At 51.9% G+C, this 25,577-nt stretch overlaps 1 protein-coding gene across 3 annotated transcripts; it reads right to left on the bottom strand.

Annotated features, from left to right (window-relative positions):
* Window positions 1-624: 624 nt before the first annotated feature.
* On the bottom strand, window positions 625-22,458 carry SCAMP4 (secretory carrier membrane protein 4). Of its 3 annotated transcripts, XM_068997024.1 has the most exons (9): window positions 20,438-21,833; window positions 18,356-20,353; window positions 16,238-16,308; window positions 15,795-15,848; window positions 12,847-12,975; window positions 9,042-9,198; window positions 6,001-6,102; window positions 4,682-4,799; window positions 625-3,663 (listed from the first exon to the last, which is right to left on the bottom strand). In XM_068997024.1, exons 4-9 carry the CDS (start codon window positions 15,799-15,801, stop codon window positions 3,487-3,489), a joined length of 690 nt encoding a protein of 229 aa, XP_068853125.1. In that variant the 5' UTR covers window positions 15,802-15,848; window positions 16,238-16,308; window positions 18,356-20,353; window positions 20,438-21,833; the 3' UTR covers window positions 625-3,486. The 3 variants fall into 3 exon arrangements, with proteins under 3 accessions (XP_068853125.1, XP_068853124.1, XP_068853123.1); XM_068997023.1 differs by lacking the exons at window positions 18,356-20,353; window positions 20,438-21,833 and adding an exon at window positions 22,401-22,458; XM_068997022.1 differs by having other exon boundaries at window positions 18,356-21,833.
* Window positions 22,459-25,577: the final 3,119 nt, after the last annotated feature.

Genomic DNA, 25,577 nt, shown 5'->3' with positions numbered 1-25,577 from the left:
GCCCAAGGCCAGGCTGGACATTGGGGCTTGGAGCAGCCTGGGACAGTGGGAGGTGTCCCTGCCCATGGCAGGGGTGGCACTGGATGGGCTTTGAGGTCCGTTCCAACACAAACTATTCTGGGGTTCTCTGATAACTTCGGAAAAACATTTTGGGTAATAAATTCAGCCGTGTGCTAAAGGGAGTCAACTCACCTTCACTGTCCAAGCCCATTTACTCCAGGGATAATGGTCTCCTTCCAGGCAGGAGCTGGGGAAAGCAGACACCAGCACTGCCAGGGGCCAGCACGAGGCTCTCTGCACTGTGGAAAGGCCACAAAAATGACCTCAGCGCTTGGGAGATGGGACTTTCTCCACACTCTGCTCTCCAATCCCGTTGTTAGAGGATGGGAGTAAGAGCAGCACCTTTGGTCAAAGTTGATGGGGCATCTCTGAGAGTACAAAGCACAACGAGCCACTCACACCCATCCCCAGCACAGAGGATGAGCCTCATCCATCAACGTGCTGTTCTTGTACAGAGAGAACAACATGCAGTGGGAGACTTTGGAGGAAAATAGAGCTTTTGCCATTTCCCTCTGCCAGATAACTCCGGTTACCTAGGAACAGACACTTCTCCGATGCGGCCAGTTCTCCTCATCAAGCACAGGATGAGCATTTATTGTCTTGTGATTAGGAGAAAAACACAAACAAAACCCAGAGCTCCACGGGTGACATGAAACATTGCACACAGACACGCCACGTGACGCCCGACCACACCAGGAGCCAGGGCCGGGTTAATGGTGTTAAGAACTCTTAGAAATCTATTGTAAACATTTAAAAACATACAGAGGAGTCCAAAAAAAAAAAAAAATTAAGCCATGGCTGTTCAGGCAGCGTGTTGGGTCAACTTTCTGGAATTACGGTTTCTGGCATTGAAGAGGAGGGAGGGGGGTGAGATGGCAGATCCCACCTGGGGGTGCATTGAGCTCCACAGGGATCTCAGGCAGTGCAGGCTAACGGGTTGATTTTGGTGTCCAGCTCCAACCATTCCGCTGGGCAGGCTCCCAGGCACCTCCTCCCCTTGCATCAAGCATTTCCAGTGTGACTGAGGGTGGGTGCTTCAACACAGCCCCCATATTCTCCAAGGGGAAAATCCCAAAGAGAAGGAGGATGTGGAGCCTCCAGCAACGCTTCTCCTCTTGGTTCCTTCGAAACCTCCAACTTGACACACTAAAATGGGGCAGGAATCAAATGGTTTTGAAGAATTTTGGCAAGAGGCTGAGGATGGCGAGGGGCAGGACTGAGGGACACGGATGCACCATGTCCTGGCTCCCAAGTGTGGCCAATCCCACCTTCAGCCCCGCTGACCCTCACCCCGTGGTGCATCCATCGTATTTCCAGGGAGTCAACGCCAGGCAGTTCTTTCATCACTCCGATGGCAAGCGACAGAGAACACTTAAAATTACACTTGACACAGGACAAAGGCACCTAAAAGCTTCACAACACCATCAGGTTGTGTTCTGTTAAGAAGGCTCCAAGAGCTCGTCCTCCCAAGTGCATTGCACACTCTCCAGGAAAAACCCCTGGTGCTGGGAGCACGTTGGTGTCCCAGAGCCAGCGGAGGGCTGCTCCTGCAGCAGGGGGTCAGTGTGGCTGTGAACGGAAATTCGGGGAGGCTCTGCCCTCCCATCCAGGGTTGCTTTTGCTTTGGCCCTGGTAACACAGGGGTCGTGCAGACTCCAGGCTGTGCTTCCCTCATTATTTACAGTGTGACACAGGACGAGTTAATAGGGAAACAGGGAATTCTGCAGGGGCGAGGGGGAAGCAGGAGCTCTCCTCCGTGAACTGTGATTTCATTAGATAAGGCACGTGTAGAGAAAAATTTTCAAAAGATCACTTGCAAATCAATTCCACCTAGCTAGGACCATGTCCCTGTCTCTTTCCAGGAGCCAGTTTTGTTTTCCAGTTGCTCAGTGTGAATTTGGAGTGACCCCATCGGCAGCCTGCCAAGGCAGCAGGCTCCGGGTCTGATCCCCAGGGTGCCCAAACCCTCCTGGGTCTCCCAAATGGAGCACTATGGATCATTGGCCAAAACTTTGAGAGCCAAAGACTTGGAACACTCACTCCCTATAAAAAAATTGGGAACTGACCTCCCAGTTTGGACAGGTTTGAAAAAATTCACAGCAGGCTGAGGGGGGAAGAGGAAACCGCAGCCTTTGCTGCCTGGATTGCTGTAGGACACTGGGAATTGGATGGCTCAGGCACAGAATGGAGATGAATGACAAGGTGGAGGATAATCTCAGGGAAAACAATCCCTCTCAACAGCTTCATCCTCCCTTCAGCTGATCCTTGGAGAAAGGCAGGAATCTCTCTCTCATGGAAGTGCTGCCAGCCACAGCCAACAGCAGCCATGAGGACTAACAAGTTTCCCTCGGTCTCCCAGACCCCACTGTAATGTCTGGAGTTCAACCACACCAGCAGAAGGCAGAATTAAACTATTCATTGTAACAGAAGCATTTCCAAACCACACTGGGGCCCCAGCACTGAGATCAATCATTATCTTGCATCCGGCTCCTGGCCGGGAACCCAGGAAAAGGGAGTCCCAACAGGACAAGGTGTGTCCAGTGGGACATTCCTTGGGCCAGCACAAAACCTGGCTGGAAGTTACACAGTGGGGAGATCTCGTGCCGAGTCCCTGTACCAGGGTGAACATCACCAAGGCCCAGTGTCAGCTCTGCACTGGTTTCCACTGGGCTTTGATTCAGGCTTTAGCGAGCAATCCTGAACCTAAGGAGATGAATCTGCACCTTTGGAACGCGCGGATCCGGCGAGAAGTTCTGGCAGCAGGGAAAGCAAGACTTGTAGCATCACAACAGTCTGAGCCAGGCAAATGAGGACTCGTGGGGACTTCACATCCGAGGGCTCACCCAGGGCACGCTCTGTTACCTGCAGGCATCCTCCCACGGGGGTGGGGCTTTCACAAATCACATCAGTGTCACCAGTACCAAGTAATTGAAGGGCTGCATTTCCCTTAAGAGTGAAAAATTCCACATTATTCATCCAGGAGAGTAAACACCAGTTGCTACCAATGCTCTGATTGCATTTGCTGCAGACGGCGTGGTGCTGAGCTGTGCATTCCATGGAAGCTGAGCAGGAGCAGGAGCAGGAGCAGCTGTGGTAGTGTTGCCATCGCGGGGAAGCTGAGCCTTTTCCAGGGATGGTCAGGAGAGGATTCCCTCAAGCAAGGGCAGTGAAGGGTTTGTTCTCAGTCTGCAACGAGGCAAATACTGGTGACTCAAGGCAAACAAAAAGCTTTCTGCCACAGCCGTGCAGTGCAGTGGAGGTGGGAAGGGCTGAGAGCACGGACATTCTGCAAGGGTCAGGAGACAAGAACCAGAGAGGTCCCCGAGATGAGTGGGGTGCTTGGGGGAAATGCAAATGATCTTTTCCAATAACAAGAATAAAAAGACCAAAAAGGAGAGAATCCAGGCAGTTTGCAGCTGTTGCTGCTTAAGGCCATTGGTTTCCAGAGGGATAGTTGGGCACTGTGGGATACTCTGGCAGGCTGTTCCCAGAAAAATTGCTGTACTGGGCCTCCCTGCTGGGAGGGTTCCTCCATGCGCCGCTGTTCCACTCATCTTGAGCCTTCTGGAAGCTTCCACCAGCCCCTCGGTAGATTTTATGTACCTAAGGGATAAAAGGGAGGAGAGGAGAAGAGTCAGCACCAGGAGCCCAGAGCTGTGCCCCTGCAGAGCCACTTGGAACGGGATCGTGGATTTGTTCCTCTCTCCATGAAGAGCTGGATTTCCGAGGAACAAAAGCACAAAAAATGCAATAATGCAGTGAGCAGAGGTGCAGATAGAGAATATCAACCCAGCACTTGAACCCATCTCAGCTGCATGCCCAGGATTCAGGATCCCACAGCAAGGCAGCCAGCCCAGGCCAGGGGGTTGAAACCTCTCCAACACAGACACCACTGCTTCCTCAGGGCTTCTGTTTTCCCCATCTGCCAAAGCTTTCCAGAGAGTCCTACTGCAAATCCTTCTTTCTGCAGAGACCCAATTCCCACCCTGCCACCTGGTCCCCACTGCAGATGCTTCACCACTGACCATCCCAAAGAGCAACAAATCATGGAATCACAGGATTGTTGAGGTTGGAAAAGACCTCCAAGACCACCAAGTGCAACCATCATGCCAGCTCCACCATCATGTTCACCACTAGCCCATGTCCCCAGGGGCTACATCCACTTGCAGGGATGATGATTCCACCACTACCCTGGGCAGCCTGTTCCAATGCTTTCCAACCCTTTCTGTGAAAATAAATGTTCCCTAATATCCAATCCAAACCTCCCCACTTCACACAGCCTCAGGTTGCTCCACATGAAGCTCGCTTTGCATGACATAAAGCAACATCACCACACGACACCGTGACAATTTCCAGCCTGAGCTGTCTTGTGCTGTCTGGATTTGTCCTCCAGAAACTCTGAGAGACATCAGCTGACTGCACTGTGAAACCTTTCAAAGCAGTGATGCCTTGTGGTGGCTGCTGAGCTGCCTCTTTGCATTATTGTTATACACAGCAGGGATACTCCAAGTCAGAGAAATCTGAAGAATCCCAGAATGGTTTGGGTTGGAAGGGACCTTAAAATTCATCTCATTCCACCCCCCTGCCATGGGCAGGGACACCTTCCACTAGAAGAACCTACCCTTAAAATGCAGATGAGCATCGCGACCGCTGACATCGTGAACATGATGGCAGGGAACAGCATGAACACAGCAGCTGCCACGCTGGTGCTGAAGAAGGTGATGGCTGCCAACCATCCACTGGAAGAAACAGAAAAAGAGATATAATATCACAATAATCTGCTTTTCAAAGTGTCCTTGTTATCAGAAAAACTGTTTACTCGTTTATAAGGCCCTGGCACAGGGTGCCCAGAGCAGCTGGGGCTGCCCCTGGATCCCTGGAAGTGTCCAAGGCCAGGCTGGACAGGGCTTGGAGCAGCCTGGGATAGTGGGAGGTGTCCCTGCCCATGGCAGGGGGTGGAATGGGATGGGCTTTAACATCCCTTCCAACCCAAACCATTCTCTGTTTCTGTGATTCGTAACCCAGAAATTACAAGGCAGCTTTGAAGCTCTTGAAAATGAAACAAACAATGAAGACAATTGACAGAATTCAATGCAGGTATTTCCCCAAGATCTTAACTCTCACTTGCCAGCATCCCTCACTAAGCCAGTCTCAGAGCTTTAAGGGACAGCCAGCTGCATGGAGTTTGGGAAGAGAAGATATATTCCCAAGGTGCTTTTGGCTGTGCATCTAGAGAGCAGAGCTGGGATCAGGGAACACCAGGGTCCTGTGATTTACATTCCATCTCCATTCCTTTGCTGGCAAAAACCAGGTGAGGCATCAGCAGTTCTGAAAACAGAGTGTTACATGGAGTGCTAGGACTTTCCATTACTTGTAGTTTCAGCAGGAATTGCTCTCAAGTCTCTAAAGACAGGAAGCTAAAATGCCAAACAATTATAACACAACCAGGGACAGACACTAACAAGCTCCCATTTATTACAGGAGAACTCTCACAGTACTTCTCATAGGCCAACAGTGAGTCACACACTCTGCTCACCGTGTGCTGCCAACCAGCTCTGAGGGCAAAGCTGAGCCTGACATGGGCTGGTTAAATGGTAAAAGAAATGGACACTGAGGGAAGAGCCTACAAAGAGCAACCAGGTGAAGATCACAGAGTGGTTTGGGTTGGAAGGGAGACCTTAAAGCCCAGCCAGACCACATGGGCAGGGACACCTTCCACTAGACCAGGTTGCTCCAAGTCCCATCCAGCTTGGCCTTGATTTCTGCCACCACAGCAACGAAACCTGAATCGTGCACCCCAAGAGCAGATACAGCTGTGCCACTGGGGAAATCAGAAAGCTTCTTCCTCTCCACCCTGTACAGACTCCCATCAGCCTCTCCAAGTCCTTGGAAACGGCCACAGCTCAGAGCTCCCGGGCCTGCTGGGACATTCCTGCTTACCACGCTCCCCATCCGGAGAAGCCGATCGCCTGCAGGACCGTGAGCAGGAACTGCGCCCCAAAGATGAAGAAAAAGGCCATGAAATTAAAGGAACTGTCCGACCTGTGGAGGAAGAGAGGAGGTCAGGAGGGCACTGGCACCTTGTGCTGCTTCACACCCGTGTCTGACCCCACCACCACATTCAAACCCTCCACAGTGGGGACTCCAGAGGGATCCCTCCACAGCTGTGTGCTGGGAGGCTTCTTCCCCTTCCCTGGCAGTGAGAGCACACAGCTCCATGACTCAGCAGCACAGACTGTCTCCCAATAACCTGGCTCCTGCAGTTGCTCTCCCCAAGGAATTGCACGTATGATGACACACAAGGAGAGGCGGAGGGACACGAGTCTCCCACACAGAGAGTCTGAATCATTCTCTGACCAAACGTCAGCCCAGCCTGATACCTGCCCAGCTCAGCCCCTGGCAAGGAGGCACACAGGGGCCTGACACTGCCAGGTAGAGCTTGTCCATACACTAGAAGTGATCACTAAGCATGAGAATTCCAGCTGGGAATGTCTCAGTGTCTGCTTGCCATCATGTTCCCACACCCGTGGCAAATAATCCAGCTCTGGGACATCACAGGAGGGAAAGCAGCCATGAGAGAGCTGGGTGGTACCCTGAAAGCAGAGACACACTTCTCCTCCCATCTCTGCAGGCTCCCCATCCTCAGGATGCACAGGTGAGGTCCTCGAGTTTATGCAGGTACAATAATTAGGTACAAAATGGCCCCAAGCGAGATGCTGAGCAGGGACATTCACAGTCTCTGTCATGGGTGCACTGGGGGCCCAGCACTGCCCTGCCCAAGTCTGGGCTCTGCCACAATGCATCTTCATCCCATCAAACCAGCCACATCAGGCACATTCAAAGTGCCTCAAACTATCATTTTTACTGATACAAATGATTCCCATATTCTAAGGAACTCAAAGGGCCAATGATTTATCTACAAAAGATACTTCAGGTGCTTATGAGAGAGTTTGGTGCAAAAGGGAATTAACAAAAGAACTCCAACCACTGCCAGCTCCTGCTTAAGCCCTGAAAGTATTTAAATGCTTATTATTTTAATTATTTTTATTATGCTAATGGTTGTTAGAATTATAATTCTAGCCCCTGATGCCTAGGGAGGAGATGAGGGAGGTGAGGCATGTGGAAAACCTCCAGCCAGGCCCATGCTCCTTGGAGCTGCCTGTGTTGGTCTGGGTGTCTGTCAGCTCCCAAATGGTGGTTGTGGAAGATTTGTCATCCTTGAGTATCCTCACAATCCCACCCTTCAAATACCACCTCAGAGTACAGCAATGTGAAAGAAACACTTTAGGCAGGGCCTGCTGACATTGGTGCCTGTCAGAATCCAATTAACAAGGATTAGGCTCGAGGCTGAGCCTTCAAACAGACTCTTGCAACTCCGACCTGAAGGGGCTGGAGGAGTCTTCATTTGAAAGGATCTGCAGGAATTAGTGAGGATACAGAGAAAAGGTGATTTCTCATCCAGCTTTCTGGTGCAGATTTGCTACAGCTTTGCCCTAGCACCAAAGCTCTGCAGCTAATTTAATTTGGGATGCAGCGGGATGACGAAGGTTCTAGGGAAGCATCCTCACAGGACAGGGTGCCAGCACTGAAGGGTGGCCCCCTCCAGGACAAGTGGGTCTGGTTTTGCCTCTGGAAATCACCACTTGTGATCCCATCAGTGCTGCCCCTCCGTGGTGATTTCCACGCCTCTTCCCAACTGCTGTCCCAGGGGATGATCCCTGGGCTCCCCACTCTGTCTCTGGGGTTGAGTCTTTATTTAACTACAAGTCTGTGCACAGAGTAACCTCGGGGACCTCTCAGCATTCACTTGCATAAACACATCCAAACAACGTTCAAGGAATAATGAGAAACGGCCCTTGTGGAGCCCGGGGGAGGTCAGCAGGGAGGAGTAATTTTTCCCAGACTTTCGAATGGAAATTCCTCTTTGAACAGAGCTCCAGCACTTGGAGGCCCTGGGGCTTCTGAGCTCAGGATGGGGACAAACTCCGGCTCCAGAGGGCAAGAGTTCAGAGCTGGGATTTTCATGTCCTTTAGAACTTTGAGACAAATCCAACCCTCCTGTTTCCAGCAGAAATGACCCTCCCCTGTACTCCATGATGCCACTGGTGTTTTATCAGTACCTGCCCAGTGCTGTGGGCATACAAAGCATCAATTCAGAAGCACATTTAAACAATTTATCGTGTACTAAACAGACAGGACCCACCTGCCACCTCCCACTTCCATCAGCTGCTTTTGCTGTTATCTAAACCAGCTCATCACTGGGTCTGGTGAATAATCAAAATCCAGAGTATCCTACCAAGAGGAGCTTCACCTTCAGAGGGCAAACCCCTGACTGGTGTGTGGGGTGTGGTGGTGGCACTGGGCAGGTCCCTCCTTTCCCTGTGTCAGGCTGGGAACTGCTCAGGAACCTCCCAGCTCTGCCAGGCTTTACACATTAATGTCTGAGTGATGCCACGTGGTCCACAGCAAATGCAAATGATTATTAATTAAAGCAAAAATGTAGGATGGTTTTAAATATTTGTGGAGTTTCAGAAGGACTGACTCCAGGGAACTGCTTTTATCTAAAAAGCTAAGCAGACAAGCTCTCAAGTAGCCAGAGACAGAAATCAGAAGAGTTCTCAAAAACTAATAACTTAATAGTCTTCCATCAAAATAAGCCTCAATGAAGCTTTACCAAATTAGCACCTATTGCACTGAGATGAGGGTGCTGCTAAGTTTGAGATACTTAAGTAAAATATTAATTTAACCCCCCTAGAAGTGGCAAACTGCTCACCTCCAATCTTATGTGACCCTCAGTCCTGTATCTAGTGTTTAAAAGTAGCCACATTCTTCTTCGTTTCGAAAGTAAACAAGACATTCAGACTTCAAGTGCTGAACCCTCATCCCAGTCAGAGAGATCTCCCCAGCAGCACCACCCAGTAACAACTGGGGAAGCTTCCAGAGGAAACTGGACCAGAAGCACCTCCTGGGCTCCTACTCACCGAAAGGCTTTGTAGGCAGGTCGGAACCAGCAGACGTAGCCACAGGGGCTGAAGAGGATCAGCCAGAGGATGGCCAGGCCAAAGTTGACCCCGTAGCCTCCCCCGATCCACCAGGCCAGGCAGGCGATGAGGTTCACGGCCAGCGTGATGCAGTAAACTGGGGAGAGGGCAGAGGAGAGAACGTGGGGTGGGGCAGTATCAGGACTTCATGAGAAAAGGAAACAAAAGATAATGGCTGGAGCTGGGTCAGGGCTGGGCATGGAGCTCAGGGAAAGGTTCTTCCCCCCGAGGCTGCTGGGCACTGCCCAGGCTCCCCAGGGAATGGTCCCGGCCCCGAGGCTGCCAGAGCTGCAGGAGCGTTTGGACAGCGCTCTCAGGGATGCCCAGGGTGGGGTTGTTGGGGTGTGTGGGCAGGGCCAGGGGCTGCACTGATGATCCTGGTGGGTCCCTGCTAACTCAGGATGTTCCAGGACTCCATGAAGCCCCCAGGATTCCAATGGGAAAGGTCCCTGGGGCAGCAGTGCAGCTGCTCCGAGCGAGTCACAGATTCCTGTGTGACCCCGGAGCTGGGAGCACAGGAACATCCAGCTCCAGAGGGATCCTGCAGCAGAGGGACAAGGGAACTCTTTTACAACCTGTCAAAGGATGGAGAGCTTGGGTAGCAACGGATGTGACCAACACACGACTCAGGCCAGTGTTATTATGAATTATGAGCAAGGTCTAAGCTCCATTTGTAGCAAAACCCTTTGTGAGAGGAGAGGGGGGTAACCCTGCCCCTGCCTCTGAATGACTCTGTGCTTGCTGGGGCTGCCTCAGGAGCTATCTCAGAGCCAGCTCAGTGCCTTGCAGGCTCTCTCTCCGCTTCCCTGGGCCTCTGAGGAAGCCTGGATACCAGCTTGAGGGCTTGAAGTGCTGCCTTGAGCAAGGGAATAAACAAACTCCAATCAAGCTGAGAATATGGGACCATAGGGGTGGCTTAGAGGCCTTTTCACATTCCTGTTCCTGTCACTTGGATAAAAAGGAACAGTTGACAAAGGCCCCCAGAGCACAGCAGTGCTGCAGTAAGTAGTAGTACATGAAGGGATGCTGCTCCCCCATTTTTCTGGAGCTCACATCCCTGGAAAGGGGATTCAGCCACAAGCCAGGGCTCCCTGCAGCTGTCCTTGCATCCCCCCAGGCACTGCCAAGGTCAAAGAGACCAATTCACAAGCTCCTACTTTGGAAAACTGGTGGCGACTCTTCAAACCCTTTGTGGTGACCTGTATCAACAAGCACAGAGAAAGGAGGCAGTGGAAGGTCCAAACACCAAAGACCCTCCAGCACATCCTGGGGATGAGCTCATGGGAACACTCTGGACCTTGGCCTCAGTTATTCAGGCAAAATTAAATCCCTGCATTTCTCTTCACCTGTGCCAAGGGTCCTGCCCATTCCCTGCTTCACCCCCTGCCATGGCTCTGCAGCTCATCTGCACATCACTGCCTTGGTCCTTCTGACTCTTCCCTCTCCTCCTGGGCACTGACCCACCTGCCTTCACACAGCCTGGGAGTCCTAAACAACTGCAAGGTTTTATGGTCACAAAATTATATTGACAACGCAGGAGAATGAAACCTACACCCAGCTGCTACTTCTGACTTACACTGAGAGTAAAATAAAATACTGGTTTACTGCAAAGAAAATGTCTTCTGAGTAGCCAACAAGGCTCAACACAATGGTTTGGATGTGTCTTAATGTTGGGGGGAAGAAAGAAGAGTAGTTATTTAAATTAATTAATTTTAGGTATTTAAACTAACAGTTTGTAGATTCCCCATTCCTAGCAGTGTCCAAGGCCAGGTTGGAGCACCCTGGGATAGTGGAAGGTGTCCCTGCCCATGGCAGGGGGTGGCACTGGATGAGCTTTCAGGTCCCTCCAACCCAAACTGTTCTGGGATTCCATTAATCTGATATTTCATTTATACACCAATTAGTTGTACTTCTCCAAATATTCATTTTCAGAAGGTATTTATTCTCCAAAAGTTACTTAATTAAAAAAAAAAAAACAACAAAACAATGCCAAGCCAAGAGCATCTACAAAGTTTTAAGGAACTTTTGGCTCTCCCTGTGCCTCAGGTCGGAGTTTGTTCTCCAGCAGTGGGAGCTCTGGTACAGCCTTCCCCAAACCTCCCTCCACCTTAATCCAGTGCTCACATCCAATTAAAGTAATGAGCAATCACCCTTCCAGCAACGACTTGTGCGTTTCTACTTTTCAAAACCGGCCTTTTCTTGTTTACCTCCTTCCCTTTACGTGTCTCTCACGAACCCATGCCAAAAAATCAGGGAGACCCCAAAAGGAAGCGTGCTGCAGATGGAAATGTGAAACTCCTGGTGCAGATGGCAGCTCTCCTGGCCATGCCCAAATCCCTGGCTCTCCTCCAGCCTGCCATTAACTCGACTGAAGGACTCTTTGTTTTGGGAGAGGGGAGGACAAAGGCGGCTTTACAGCTTCGACATCGCACCAGTGAGTCTGGAGGGACAGGCAGCTTCTTCAGGCAAGAAAATTACAGAGCTCATTGCAGCAGCTCCACATAACCAAAGAACAATGGAGCCATGGATTATGCCATTATTTATGCACACAAATCTCTCTCCTACACACATCCCGTGCATCTGGAATAAAAGCCACGCCACCAAATGCAGAGCTGGCAGAAAACAAGCTTTCCTTCAGTGAGAAGGGTAAAGAGGATGACAAGTATTTGGGGAAAAAACGATAAGCAAGGCAAAAAAGATTCTTAATCTTCCAAAGCATTCCCTGTGGTTTCCTAGGCCTGCCACACCGATTTCATTCCTTGGAGAAGAATGGTCAATTTTCATTCCTGGTTCCTGAATGGCTGAGGCAAACAGAAGCCCAGGGCCAGGAGCTCTGTTCACACAGAGTATCAGCACATCACCAGCCATGACAGAGGATCAGCTCCCAACTCCAGCAGGATGGGGAGTGTTTGGGGGCTGTGGATAGCTAAGGAAGAGCCAGCATGCAGCTAGAAGACACTGCTTTCATTGGGAAGTGAAATCAGGGGATAAGAGGGAATTTTAGCCTTCCTAGAGCAAGGTGGGGAGCCAGGTAACAGCAAATGGGCCACATTTATTTTGTCTAAAATTCTCCTATTCCTCTTACCTTAGGGGAACTGGGAATTTCCTTAAGGTAACTATTTTTGGGAGTTAAACAGGGCTTACAAAAAGGCTGGAGAGGGACTTTGGACAAGGGCTGGAGGGACAGGACACAGGGAATGGCTTCCCACTGCCAGAGGGCAGGGCTGGATGGGACATTGGGAATCAGGAATTGTTCCCTGGGAGGGTGGGCAGGCCCTGGCACAGGGTGCCCAGAGCAGCTGGGACTGCCCCTGGATCCCTGGCAGTGCCCAAGGCCAGGCTGGACACTGGGGCTTGGAGCAGCCTGGGACAGTGGGAGGTGTCCCTGCCCATGGCAGGGGTGGAATCAGATGATCCTTCAGGTCCCCTCCCACCCAAGCCAGTGTGGGATTCTATGATCATTTGACATTAATAAAGGTATCAAACGTGCTCTGCTTTTTCCCTCTTCAGATTTACTAACAGACTTTGCCAGCACTGACACCCTCCTTTCTCCAAGATCCTTCAAGGATTCAAGGCACAGTTTAAAATTCAGGCATAAAGTTATATCAGAGTATTCTAAGGGGGATCATTGCTCCTCACCAACTAATTGCAGTCAAAACTTTAAAGCACATAAATCATTGAGATCGATGGGGTTTTACTACACAAATACCTTTTTCCAGCACAGGTTTTTTTTTATTCAACTTACAGATCCACACATGATAGATTCTCTTCACCAGAAACTGGTAATCGATGGGAATTTCATCAGCAAAGTTCTGGTAGAAACATGGTTTCAAAGGGATGAACTTGGGGAGCGGTGGGAAGTTATTCACCTTTTCTGGAACACAGAACACAGATTTCAGCTGGGAGCAGAAATATGTCAGATCCTCCACACCTTCCCAACAGTGCTGCATGTTCATGCACTCCCTGGACCACAAATATTTTGGTTTTCTTCCTCAGCAGTAGACAGGACATTTATTTTACTACACACAAGGCTGAGAGAGGGGAACAGGAACAAGCTAACAAACATCACGTGGATTTAACACCTTTACACATCAGTGTGAGGTTGTGGGGAAGGTGCTGCAAGGAAAAAAAAAAACTTAAAATAAGCTCCAGGATGAGTTTCCTCAGGAAGGGGGAGGTGTCAGCAACATCTGGGGGAAACAGCTGCACAGAGGTGGTAAGATACAACCCTTCAGAAATGCACAGCAAGAGGAAAGAAAGGCTGTTCAGTGTCCAGACAAGCAGAGTTACCTTCAGCCACCAGCTCTGAGCAGGCAGGAGCATGTCCTGGCCATGGGTCAGGCCTTGGGACATGCAGTAGCCTGGGACAATAAGGAAGGTGCCTGAAGGCATCCCCAAATTGGAATTCTGTACCCAGGTACCATCCAGCTCAGGGAATTAAGTCAGATGCTGGGAAGGAATTCCTGGCTGTGAGGGTGGGCAGGCCCTGGCACAGGGTGCCCAGAGCAGCTGGGGCTGCCCCTGGATCCCTGGCAGTGCCCAAGGCCAGGCTGGACACTGGGGCTTGGAGCAGCCTGGGACAGTGGGAGGTGTCCCTGCCCATGACAGGGGATGGAACTGGATGGGCTTTAAGGTCCCTTTTAACCCAAACCACTTTGGGATTCCATGGTTTTATGTCAGGGATGATCTTGTTTTGAAAGCACACATGATTTTTAATGGAAAAATGGTACATTCAAGTTTTTCCTGCAAGGTTAAGCCCTAGGGGAAAAAAAAAAAAAAAAGCAAAGAAAAAAAGCAAAAGCTTGGCATTCAGAGACAATAAATCAGCAAATGCTGCCAAAAGCTATATGGTGAAGAAAACCCTACCTTGGGAAGAATTTCTGTTTTAAAACCAAGTAATTAAATGCCTGAATCCTCTGCTGCTGTCAGCTCCCGGATTTGTCTGTGTGTGCCTGGATGTGTGTTCCTACATGTTTGGGAGTGTTTGCTCTTGCCTTCCAGAGCTGATTAAAGTTTGATTCCAGGGCATTGTGACTAATTGTCTCTAGCCTCCTTCAGCCCCAGTAAACAGAATTAAAAACAACCAGAGGAAGAGATGAAGAATGTCCTGGGAAAACCTCCAAATGGCACAGGAGATGAGAGGAAATGTCTGAACAAGAACTGTCAGCACAAGAGTTCCCCTTCTCTTCCCATTATCTCCGGCTGAGGAGACATTTTGCAGGAGCAGCTCCTCAGCTCCGTTTGAAGGTTGGCAGGGAAGAGCCTGGAGCTGCAGCCAGGCTTTAGGAAGGAAAAAGGCTTTCCCTCATGCATATTTTCACACAGAAAATATGGTGAGAACGCCCACTGGGAATACATCAGAAGTAGCTATGGAATAATGACTGAAGTCACCAGCCCAATTTGACTTCTCCTGATAAAAACAAACATCAAGCCTTCTGCCCCTCCTCACAAATCTCCCTTAAACCCATTTTACATTAATTCAGATGCCCTCCAAGCTGGTTTGAGTTACTGGTTAACCTCTGACTCCATCCCATGGAGAGCTGATGGCCCACGGATGCTTTCAAAGTCCACAGGAATTTGGACTCCTTTGCATTAATTTTTTGTTTGCTGTAAACACCTAATGGGATTTCTCCTGCACAGTGTATCCCTGCAGCCTAGAAAGGGATTTAACAACGCTGGATCAAGGGAAAGGGGGGGACACAGCTCTTAAAGCTGAAGGGACAGCTCTCCAAGGAAGCCAGTAAGACCAAGATTAATCAAACACAGTAAAAGCAGATCCTCTAACCACTTTTTTTTTCTGAGGGATGAGGAAACTTTTGCTCTGTTCCTCTTCAACAGCTGAAGCTGCAGATTGTTCCTCTGGTTCTGCTCTCTCCCATTTTCTGTCATGGAGAGCAGAGCTGCTGCCAGCTCCCAGTGCAGAGCTCCCACATGGTGGGGCCCAAACCAACCAGCCACTGCAGTTTGTCGTTTTTCAAGCTCATAAAATGGTCCAAACACCCCCACGATTGTTTGCTAGGTACACAGGACTGGGGATTACACCTCTGCTGCTGCCCACCTCCTCCCACCCAGAGACCCTACAGTTCCCAGCTGTTCTGGGTTACTTCTGAGATCAGACAAAATAAATTACATGAAAATATCCCCTTTCATGTCTGACTGCAGAGCTTGGAGTGCTACAGTTCTCCCATCAAGGCTGGGATCAACCCATCAGATCAGCAAATGCACCCCATGCCTTCAAAAACCAAACTGCATCACCCATGAGCAGCAGCTGGAGGCAAATTCCAGACTTCCTCTTACTTCAAAAAAAGTTGGAATTTTGTTCCTAATTTCACTGCAAGTAAAATTCAGATGGATTAATGTCAACAGCACAGCCAGGAACACTATGGAAAGCCTCTGGAAAGAAGGACTTATTCTCATGTACTTTTTTCTGAATAAATTCCACCCTCATAAAACTTTCAAGTGAGTCACACCTGAGCCTTTATCCCTTGGGCAGAAACCTCAGGAGACAGATCAGGACACAGCAGGAAAGTGAATGTGAGCAAGGCAAGAGAAGTAGCTGAAGAGCTTTAGGGATCACCAAGGTCTCAGGAAGGGACACAGGTCACATTCCTGACACGTTACAGCCTCCACAGCATCATGAACAGCACTCTCTGAAACCACTCTCCCTCCTTGCTGGATCTGAGGTGCTCTTACCTGCCATGTCTAATACTTGTGTTCCCTCGTGAGGCTTTAGACAGAGCAACAGATCTGTTGGAGAAAGAAAATCAGGTCAGCACATGTCATTAACCAGCCCCCAGAGAACCTCCTGGAACTGGGAATGTTCCCAGTGTGTGACAAACAAGAGCTTGGGCTTCCCACTACAAACTGCTCATGTCCAGTCACCCAAAGGAGGAAGGCTGGAGCCTCACAGAAAGGATCCTGACTTCTCCTTCAGCTCTGGCAGCACCTCATTCAGCCACTTAGAAGGTTTGTGTTGTCCAGCAGCAAACAAATGTGCCCCTGGCACTCCCTGGCAAAGGCTGAGGATGCTCAGGGAGCCCCTGCCAGAACACCTGCAGCTTCCAGGGGCAGCCACACAGGTCAGGGTGGGACCCAGCAGAGTTCATACATTGGAAGAGAAATGTGCAGGAGCTCACCAGACTTAATGCCTCATTTAGGTGTTGAGATGATTTGTTGGCTCCTGGCTCTCTGTGGTGCTTCCCAACTCCTGGAACAAACAGATAATTCCTGTTAGCTGGGCACTAAACTCCTACTTAACAAAAAAATAATCAGCTGGAACCAAACCCAACACCCCTCATTATTCTAGAAATTCTGCACAAATGCAGATTCATTCTTCCTGTTACCACCGCTGAGCGTGGCTGTAACTCTGGCAGAAACAAATCCTGGGAAGTTTACCCAGCATCAGCTGTGTTGCTGATTTTGGCAGAGCTGATCCCACAGATGAAATACACAGAGAGGTCTTTGCTGAGCTTTAATTCCACCCCTCCTTCCTTAAGGACGAAAACACCATGTGTCTCTACCTGCAAATCCCAGAATGGAAACACAGAACACACAAACCAGCCCTGCAAACCAGCACTGTGGAGTCTGACAGAAGTGAAGGCAGTCTAGACTAAAAACTGCCCTTAAGAACACCCGACAGCAGCTGCAGCAGCGAGGTCCGAACAGCCACACTGTATCCAAATCCCTCAGGGGGTTTACAGCAGCTGCTTCCCCTTTGCTGCACCTCGGTGCTGTCCTCCTGTGTGCCCTGGGTAAGGTCTGGAGGCTGCACTGGCACAGTTGTTTTGTTGGGCTGCTTTGCTTTTCATTGGAGCTACTCTAACCCAGCCCGTGGAGACAACAGCACCCGGGACTGGACAAGCAGCCTGTTCTTCCTCTGCAGAGATGCACGAGCTTAAATATGTCTGCACAGAGGAGAACATACCACTTTCCTGGGCCAGCCTCTAGGAAGCCACAGAGTGTGGACAGGAGGTTCTGTCCCCTGGGAGCTGCTGAGGGATCCATCCCTGCCACAGCTGAGGCCTCCGGGCTGTCCCACAACACCGGCACTGCCCCGTGCCTGACAGCGTTTTGTAACTGATGGTTTGGAAATGGGAGCCTTTTGCTTTGCATTTTTCAAATGTGTGAATAGAAAATAAAGGATGAAGACAGTTAAGAATACCATTAAAACTTCACCCCACCCTTCTGCAGCTGCTCCCAGCTGAAAGCCATAAATTTTGGGGGTAGAACAAATGGCCCATGAACAGCAGCTACACTAAAGTGCTAAGAGAGAGGAATCTTTTACTGAAAAATGAGCCAATGAATAGGGTCCTTCTTCAGAAGAGGATTATTTAGCTGCTGCACTTCAGTGTTGGTGTCCTACAGCTGCAGAGAGGTGTCTGTCCACTGGAAAAGGGATCAGCAAGAAAGGCTGAGGGGGACATTCCTGGCTTGACAGAGTTTTCCTGCAATGGCCAAACAATGGTTTTTCCTGTTCCCTCCTCTCAAGGAGACCTGTGGTGCTGTTGAAAGGCTTTAACTCAAATAAATAAATAAAACCCCCAGACAAAGCAGCATTCTGGTGATGCACCCCCTTCTCCTTTCACCCATCTGTTGTTATCCACCTGCTCCTTTCCTAACAAACTCCAGCCACGCTTTGGTGCTTTGAAGACAGAGCACATGAAATTGGGATTTTCCTGTGCAGGGCCAGGGCTTGGAGTCGATGATTCTTGTGGGTCCTTTCCAACTCAGGAGATTCCAGGATTGTCACACAAAGAAGCTACAACAGAAACTTCTGGATACTACCCTCTTCAGCCACCTTGCTTCCATGAGTAATCTCACAGAAGTTCCTGGGACAATGACTAACTTCCCTACAGAAAAATGTGGTTTGGATCCACAAAGCAGCGTTAAGAACCCTTCTCTCAGCAAGGATAGGCACACAAGGCCATGTTTTACACTGAGTAATCAGTTCCTGAGATGTGTTCACCTCCCCAGCTCCCAGTACAAGGAAAGGGAGCTTCTTCCCAAGAATTTTTTCCCAGTATCCAATCTAACCCTGCCCTCTGTCAGTTTGAAGCCATTCCCCCTTGCCCTGTCACTACACCCTCTTATAAACAGTCCCTCTCCAGTATGTAAATCAGATCTCTATTCACCTGGACATTTTCAGTTTAACTGGGAATAGGTAAAACCCAGCACCCTGTACCCACTGCAGAGATTTTCTTCGTCTATAACCCACTACTTGGGGAGGGAGGAAAATCCCAGACACGCTAAGGAACCTCTGGTGTGAAGTGATCTTCCTTTTTCCACTGTGCTCATCCGTGGTCAGTGAGTAACTCCGAAGTTCGCAGTCCAACACATGACTCAGGAGTCCACTGGAGACAGTCGGAGCTTTTCTTCACCAGGATCTCGCAGACAAAATGCCCTGTGTCAGTTCAAGGGACACCACTTCCCTCTCAAACCAAGACATGAACACAAACAGTGCTGTTTTTCTAGGCAGACAACAACACCATTCCTTTGAATGTGACTGCGGTGTGAGATGTTGCACCATCTCAGATTAGGGAAAATGTTGTGAAGGAATACCTGTGGGAATCTGCTTTGAGGCACATTTTGGGTACCACAGAATCCTGGAATATCCTGAGCTGGAAGGGACCCTCAGGGATCATCAGTGCAGCCCCTGGCCCTGCACACACACCCCAACAACCCCACCCTGGGCATCCCTGAGAGCGCTGTCCAAACGCTCCTGCAGCTCTGGCAGCCTCGGGGCCGGGACCATTCCCTGGGGAGCCTGGGCAGTGCCCAGCAGCCTTGGGGGGAAGAACCTTTCCCTGAGCTCCATGCCCAGCCCTGACCCAGCTCCAGCCCTTCCCTGGGCTCCTGTCCCTGTCCCAGAGCAGAGCTCAGCCCCTGCCCCTCCGCCTCCCCTCGGGAGGAGCTGCAGCCCCCAGGAGCCTCCCCTCAGTCTCCTCTGCTCCAGCTGAACGAGCCAAGTGCCCTCAGCCGCTCCTCAGACCCTTCCCCAGCTCTGTGTCCCTCCTTTGGACACTCTCCAACAGCTTTGGACCCTTCTGATCTCTTGGTGCCCAGAGTGCCCCCAGCACTGGAGGTGAGGCTGCCCCAGTGCAGAGCAGAGCGGGACAATCCCTCCCTGGCCTGGTGCCCCCCAGGACACGGTGGCCCTTTGGGCTGCCAGGACACACCGGGGACTCAGATCCAACTTGGACTGACCAGGACCCCCAGGTCCCTTCCCACAGCGCTGCTCTCCAGCCTCTGATTCCCAGTCTGTCCCTGCATCCAGGGCTGCCCCATCCCAGGGCAGGATCCAGCACTTGCCTTTGTCTCATGTCACAGGGTTGGGGGCTGCTCAGCCCTGGCATTTGGCAGAGACTCTCTGTGGGGCCTCTCTGCCTTCCGGGGGTCAGCAGCTCCTCCCAATTTAGTATCATCAGAAATTACTGAGTATCCCTTGCATTCCTGCTACTGCATACGCTACTCCTCAGTCCCCTTCTCTATTCTGCCCATATCAAATAGTTCAAAAAGTTTGTTATTTCTCCCTACTGTTCTCTCCAGAACCAGAGAAAGGTGGCAGAGAATAAGCAAAGGCCATGCCAAAAGAGGAGCAGTGACAGGGCAGTGGGAGAGCTGAACTCATTCCTGCTTTGCCATAAACCCACCAAGTGACCTGGGGCACGTCCCCATGACCAGATTCACAGGACACTGGCTTCTCTTGTGCCCTGCAGATCCCAGCCAATCTCAGAAGAGCCCAATATCCCAAGTCTGCCATCCAACAAACCCCCCAGTTTCTGTACTGCTTTTTTATTTTCATTCTGATTTGATGACTCTGCTCCCAGGGAACAAGTGACAGGACAAGAGGAGATGGCCTCGAGTTGTGCCAGGGGAGGTTCAGGTTGGACATCCGGAGGAATTTCTCCATGGAAGGAGTGCTCAGGCTTTGGAAGGGGCTGCCCAGGGAGGTCTGGAGTCCCCATCCCTGGAGCCTCCACGTGCCCTGGACATGGCACTCAGTGCTCTGGGCTGGTGGGGATCTGTCACAGGATGGACTTGATGACCTTGGAAGCCTTTTCCAACTTTAAGGACTCTGTGATTCTGCGATGAAGCAAGGCCAAGAGCTTCCACACAATCCTGTACTCCAGAGCTTCATCCAGAGCACTTTGCCAAGAGCAAGCAGAGGGGCAGGATCCCAGCACAGAGCAGAACTGTCCACACTCCTTCATTAACAGGGATTTAACGACGGGAACACACGCAGAATGAGGAACCTGGGCACAACACACATCTCCTGACAGTGGTTCAAGCTGATCCTTTGGGGAGGACCATCAGACTACCAGGCTTTCAGAACTCACCCTGAGCCAGCAGATCCCAGACCTTCCAAAAGAGCCTAAAACAAACAAGACCCTGCAGGGATCCAGGAGATCTGGATTTGAAAACACCCAGCTCAGCAGGGAATCAACACAGCCTCCAGAGCTCCCACACAAGCAAACGCCTTTCTCATGATCTCTCCAGTTGAATTTAAAGAGAAAGTGGTGGCTCTGCACTGGTTTCAAGACAAAAGGCTGGGTTTGAGCCTCTTTCAGATGCCCAGCTCTTACCAGGAACTTCTCAGAGAGCCCAAGGCTGCAGCAGCCACTCCAAAACAATCAACTCAGCATTATAAACCCAGAGCTGACACAGCTTGGGTTTGCTGGTGTTTCCTCTCCCTGACGCACCACCAGCCCTCACAGGGTGGGACACTGTCCCTGCAGTGATACAACCAGCCAAAAAATAACTCCAAAAGCCACCCAGCACAACCAGGGAGAACGGGGAAACTGTGTGTGTGTATGGCAGCAGTGCCCTGAGAAAAGGAGCAGGGAACAGTTAAGTTACAAGGGTTACACCCCTCCCACGTCATTCCAAGATCAGCTCCGAATTCCTGGCTATACTGGGGGTTCTGCTGCCCCATCTCCCCCCATCCTGGGGAGACATCAGAATTGGAAGCAATTCCCCTCAGGGCTCCCCCAGCCTGTTTACAGCCCCGTACCTGCTGCCGCAGCAGGTGGGCAGGAGCCTTAATTTGGCTATGCAAAACCCACAGCAGACAAATATTCGTTTTGGTACAACCACATCCAGGACTGAAGCATGGCCACTCAGGAACAGAAACTCAGAAGGCTCAAGAAGACAGAAAGCACAGAAACACCCGTGCTTAGGACACAAGCCTGTTCCACCCCTTGTCACCTGCTCAGACTGGCCTCATACAGAAGAATTGGATTGCAGACAGCAGCAAAAATATTAATTAGCCCAGAATAACACTGAAATGCAGATAAATCAATCCACCTATTGCTTAATTTCTAACCCACTGCTCTCTTCATCACAGGTTCCACAACGGAGTTTCTTGAGAGAGTTACAGAACACCAGGACCAGAAACGAGAAGGGGAAATTAGAAGGGGAAATAAAACTACAACATCCAGGTGCTGTCTATCGAGGGCAACACACACATCTCCGGTACCCAAAGCACGCACATCAGAGAGGTTCACCCTCACAGCTCCTGGAGAATCCCTGTCACGAACCTCCCCAGCGGGAGCGGGGCCCCCGGGCTATGTCACCCTGTCCCCCCTAGGTCCCCACGAGCGCTGCCAGCCGTGTCCCAGCCGTGTCCCAGCCGGGAAGGAGCCGCGGGAGGCAAATTCCCGAGCGCCCCTCGGAAGCGGCTGGAGCTGGCAGCCCCCGGGGGTCGGGGTCTCACCCACCGCGGCACTCGGGACACGGCCCGGCCCGGCTCCTCCCGCCCGCTGCCCCCGATAGCGGCTCCCACCGGGGCCGCCCCCGATCCCTGTCCCGCCCGGGCTGTCCCCGATTCCTCCCCACACACGGCCCGTCCCCCCAGACCTGTCCCCGATACCTCCCCAAGCACAGCCTCCCCCACCGCCCCCTCCTCTGTCGCCCCCGGAGCTGCCCCGTTACCCCTCCCCGGGCACCCCCCGTTACACCCCCGCGCTGAGGGAGTGTCACCGCCCCCCCCCCCCCCCGCCCCCGCTACACCACGAGCCCCCGAAACCACCCGCGACCCCTCCCGAGCCCCAGCTCCGCCCCCGCTCCCGGCTCCCCCGTCCCTCCTCCGTGGCCCACTGCTCCCCCTCACGTCCCCAGACTCCCAGCTCCCGCTCCCCCGGCACTCCCCCCGCCGCCTCCCCGACCCTCAGCTCCCCCTCCCGGCCCCCAGTTCCACCTCCCCCACCCCGCTCCCCCTCCCCGACTCCCGTTTTCCCCATCCCTCCTCCCAGGCCGCCCCCGGCCCGCCCGGTGCCCCCGGCCCGATCCCCCCGCGCCCACCTCAGAGAGCGCCCGGTCCCGCTCCTCCCGGGCCGCCGCGGGGCGCGCTGGGAAACAGAGTCCCGCCAATAGCCGCCGCCGCTGCGCGTCCCGCTCCGTGGACTACAACTCCCAGCGTTCTCCGCGGCGCACCCCCCGCCGCTGTCATGTGAAGGGCAGGGCGAAGGGGAGGGGCGGTGGCGCGGAACGGCGGCCGGGAGGGACAGAATTGTCCGAAGTACCGGGACCGACCCCGCCCGGAGGCTCCGCCCGGGAGAACCGGGAGATGCTCCAGGGGCTGGAACATCGCTCCCATGGGAAAAGGCTGGAGAGCTGCCCGGTCTGGGGAGGAGAAGGCTGCGGGGAGACCTTAGAGCCCTTCCAGTGTCTAAAGGGGATCCAAGAGAGCTGCAGAGTGACTTTGGGCAAGGGCTTGGGATGACAGGACGAGGGGGAATGGCTTCCCAGTGCCAGAGGGCAGGGCTGGATGGGATCTTGGGAAGGAATTGTTCCCTGCGAGGGTGGGCAGGCCCTGGCACAGGGTGCCCAGAGCAGCTGGGGCTGCCCCTGGATCCCTGGCAGTGCCCAAGGCCAGGCTGGGCATTGGGGCTTGGAGCAGCCTGGGACAGTGGGAGGTGTCCCTGCCCATGGCAGGGGTGGGGCTGGGTGGGCTTTGAGGTCCCTTCTAACCCAAACCAGTCTGGGATTCTGGTACAGCTCGGTCCCGAGAGCACAGAAAAAATGAACGTTTTTCCAATTAAAGACTTCGCTAAAATTTCTTTCTCACTCTTTGCTAAGATTTAAAATCACAATTTCCAACATCATTAGCTTGGGATTTTTACCGTGTAAAACAGTCTTTATTTTTCTTCCTGTAAATTTTGTGCAATATACATCTATGTACATGTAGAACACACCTCAGTAAAAAGATTTTCATCCATACATTACATTACTTTTTATTTAATGTTATGAAAAATTCAAACAACAGTTAACAGCAGTTTTGTAGTTAGATAAACATTTCTCCCTCCCCTGCCCTCCCTTCCTAAGCAGACTGGTCTGAAACAGGAAATTTTATTTATTTATTTTTTCTGGTCCCTTCCAATCTGAACACTTCTGTTTGGTTCTAGAGCTCCTTACATTCTTATTTTCACCACATTAGACTCCTTAATGTCAGTAGGGATCCCTCTCCAAGGTCTCAGCTCTGCAAATCCTGTTAATTTGGGTGTATAAAACCCCCAACTCGGCTTTAAAAGTCATTTCCAAGCGCTGGGGCCGTGGTTTCTGTCACTCCAAACCCCAGGGAGTGTCAGGCTCATCCCTCTCAGCTGACCAAATGCTGACACCTCTCTCTGTAAAACTTTCCCTACCATTTCCCCAAACCCCACCAGGTTTCCCTGGAATGCAGCTCCCGGGGCTCACTGGTTGCGTTCAGCCCCTGCTCTGGCTGGGCTGCCCAGTTTTGCCGGGGATTGTCCCCAAAGCGGGCAGTGCCACTGGCTCCAGGATTTTCCAGCTGGGCGGGTGTTTTTTTTGGGAAGGAAGGGTCAGGTCTGCTGTTCCCATCCCTGCGGATCATCGGCACGCAGGGAATATTTTGGGTGTGAACCAGCAGAGGTCACTCGGCCCCAGTAAATCCAGTGCTGCTGGACCAGTAAGAGCGGGAGCGCTGCTGGGGGACAGCGGGGCACGGACCCGGGGAGGGGACACCGCCCGGGCCACCCCCAAACTCCTGTCCCCTGGGACAACCACAGGGATCCCGTCCCACCACAGCCCACCCTGACCCCGGACTTCAGGTGTGAAACCTCCTTGACAATTCCCAGCTTCTCCCTTGGAGCCATTTTTTCCCGAACTGTTTTTTTTTGCTTAAGGAGCAGCTCTTCACAAGGAATTTTTAAACGGATTTGCCATGCTTTAATTTATTATTTTATTTTTGTGAAATACACCAAAGGAACTGGATTTTTTGGGTGAAAAAAAGAGCCTTTTTTTTTTTTTTAACGAAAGCCAAAATGTCAGCGTGCAGCAATCCAAGGGTGGCACCCCCAGCTCTGGTGGTCCCAGTGGGACACAGCGGTTCCTTGGACACCCCAGCTCCGCTCCCTCCATCCCCAAAGTGGGTGATGGCCTTTCCCAACATCTCCACAGGCTGGGCCTTGTTTCAGGCTGTTGGCAGCTCTTGGCAGCAGCCAGGATTTCTCCTGCAATATCTGAACTCCATATGGGTGGGAAGGTGGAGGAGGAGCCGTGTCGTGCCCCGGGAATGGCCGAGGGCAGCAATGGGAACTGCAACTGACTGACCCTGACTGCTCCAAGGATCCCTTTTCATTATTCCCCTCTGCTCCACAGCTCCCGGACAGCCCAGCTGTGCTGCTGAGGGACACAGCCCTGGGCTTGCCCAGGCAGCAGGGAATGGGCACCTGGTGAGATTTGTGGGGGAAGCAGAAAGAAACGAGGATGAGATTTGCACATTTCACACCCAGTGATCCCTGTCTGCACCCAGAGCAGAGATTCAAAGAATCCTGGAATATTCTGAGTTAGGAGGGACCCTCAGGGATCATCAGTGCAGCCCCTGGCCCTGCACAGACACCCCAACAACCCCACCCTGGGCATCCCTGAGAGCGCTGTCCAAACGCTCCTGCAGCTCTGGCAGCCTCGGGGCCGGGACCATTCCCTGGGGAGCCTGGGCAGTGCCCAGCAGCCTCGGGGGGAAGAACCTTTCCCTGGGCTCCATGCCCAGCCCTGACCCAGCTCCAGCCGTTCCCTGGGCTCCTGTCCCTGGCGTTGCATCCTTGTTAAATCCAGGACATACAGGTACATCCATGTATAATGCCCTGCTATATCCGGGGTATTCGTTCCTTCCTGGGGCTGGGAACTGTTTGAAAATGAATCCCAAATGCTCCTCGGCTGTCCCTGATTCCTTCCCACAGATGCACCATCCCTCCAGACCTGTCCCAAATCTCCTGCCTCAAAATGTGTCCCTGGTACTGCCAGGTGCTGTCCCTGTCCCTCAGCTCAGGGGTGCTTAAACAGGATTCCCAGATGAAGGACTTTCCCAGACCTCTGCTCTTCCTTGGAGTGCCCAGGCTGGAGCATGCAGAGGGGCTGGGAAGTGATTCCAAGGGCTCCAAATCAAACACACACCCACAGGGCACAAATCCAGCCTCCTCCTGGCTCCCTTTGTTGTGTTCCTGGCATTAAGTGGAG

Source organism: Aphelocoma coerulescens, chromosome 28 (assembly GCF_041296385.1).
Source record: "Aphelocoma coerulescens isolate FSJ_1873_10779 chromosome 28, UR_Acoe_1.0, whole genome shotgun sequence".
Lineage (NCBI taxonomy): Eukaryota > Metazoa > Chordata > Aves > Passeriformes > Corvidae > Aphelocoma > Aphelocoma coerulescens.
This window is presented reverse-complemented; position numbering and strand designations above follow the sequence as displayed.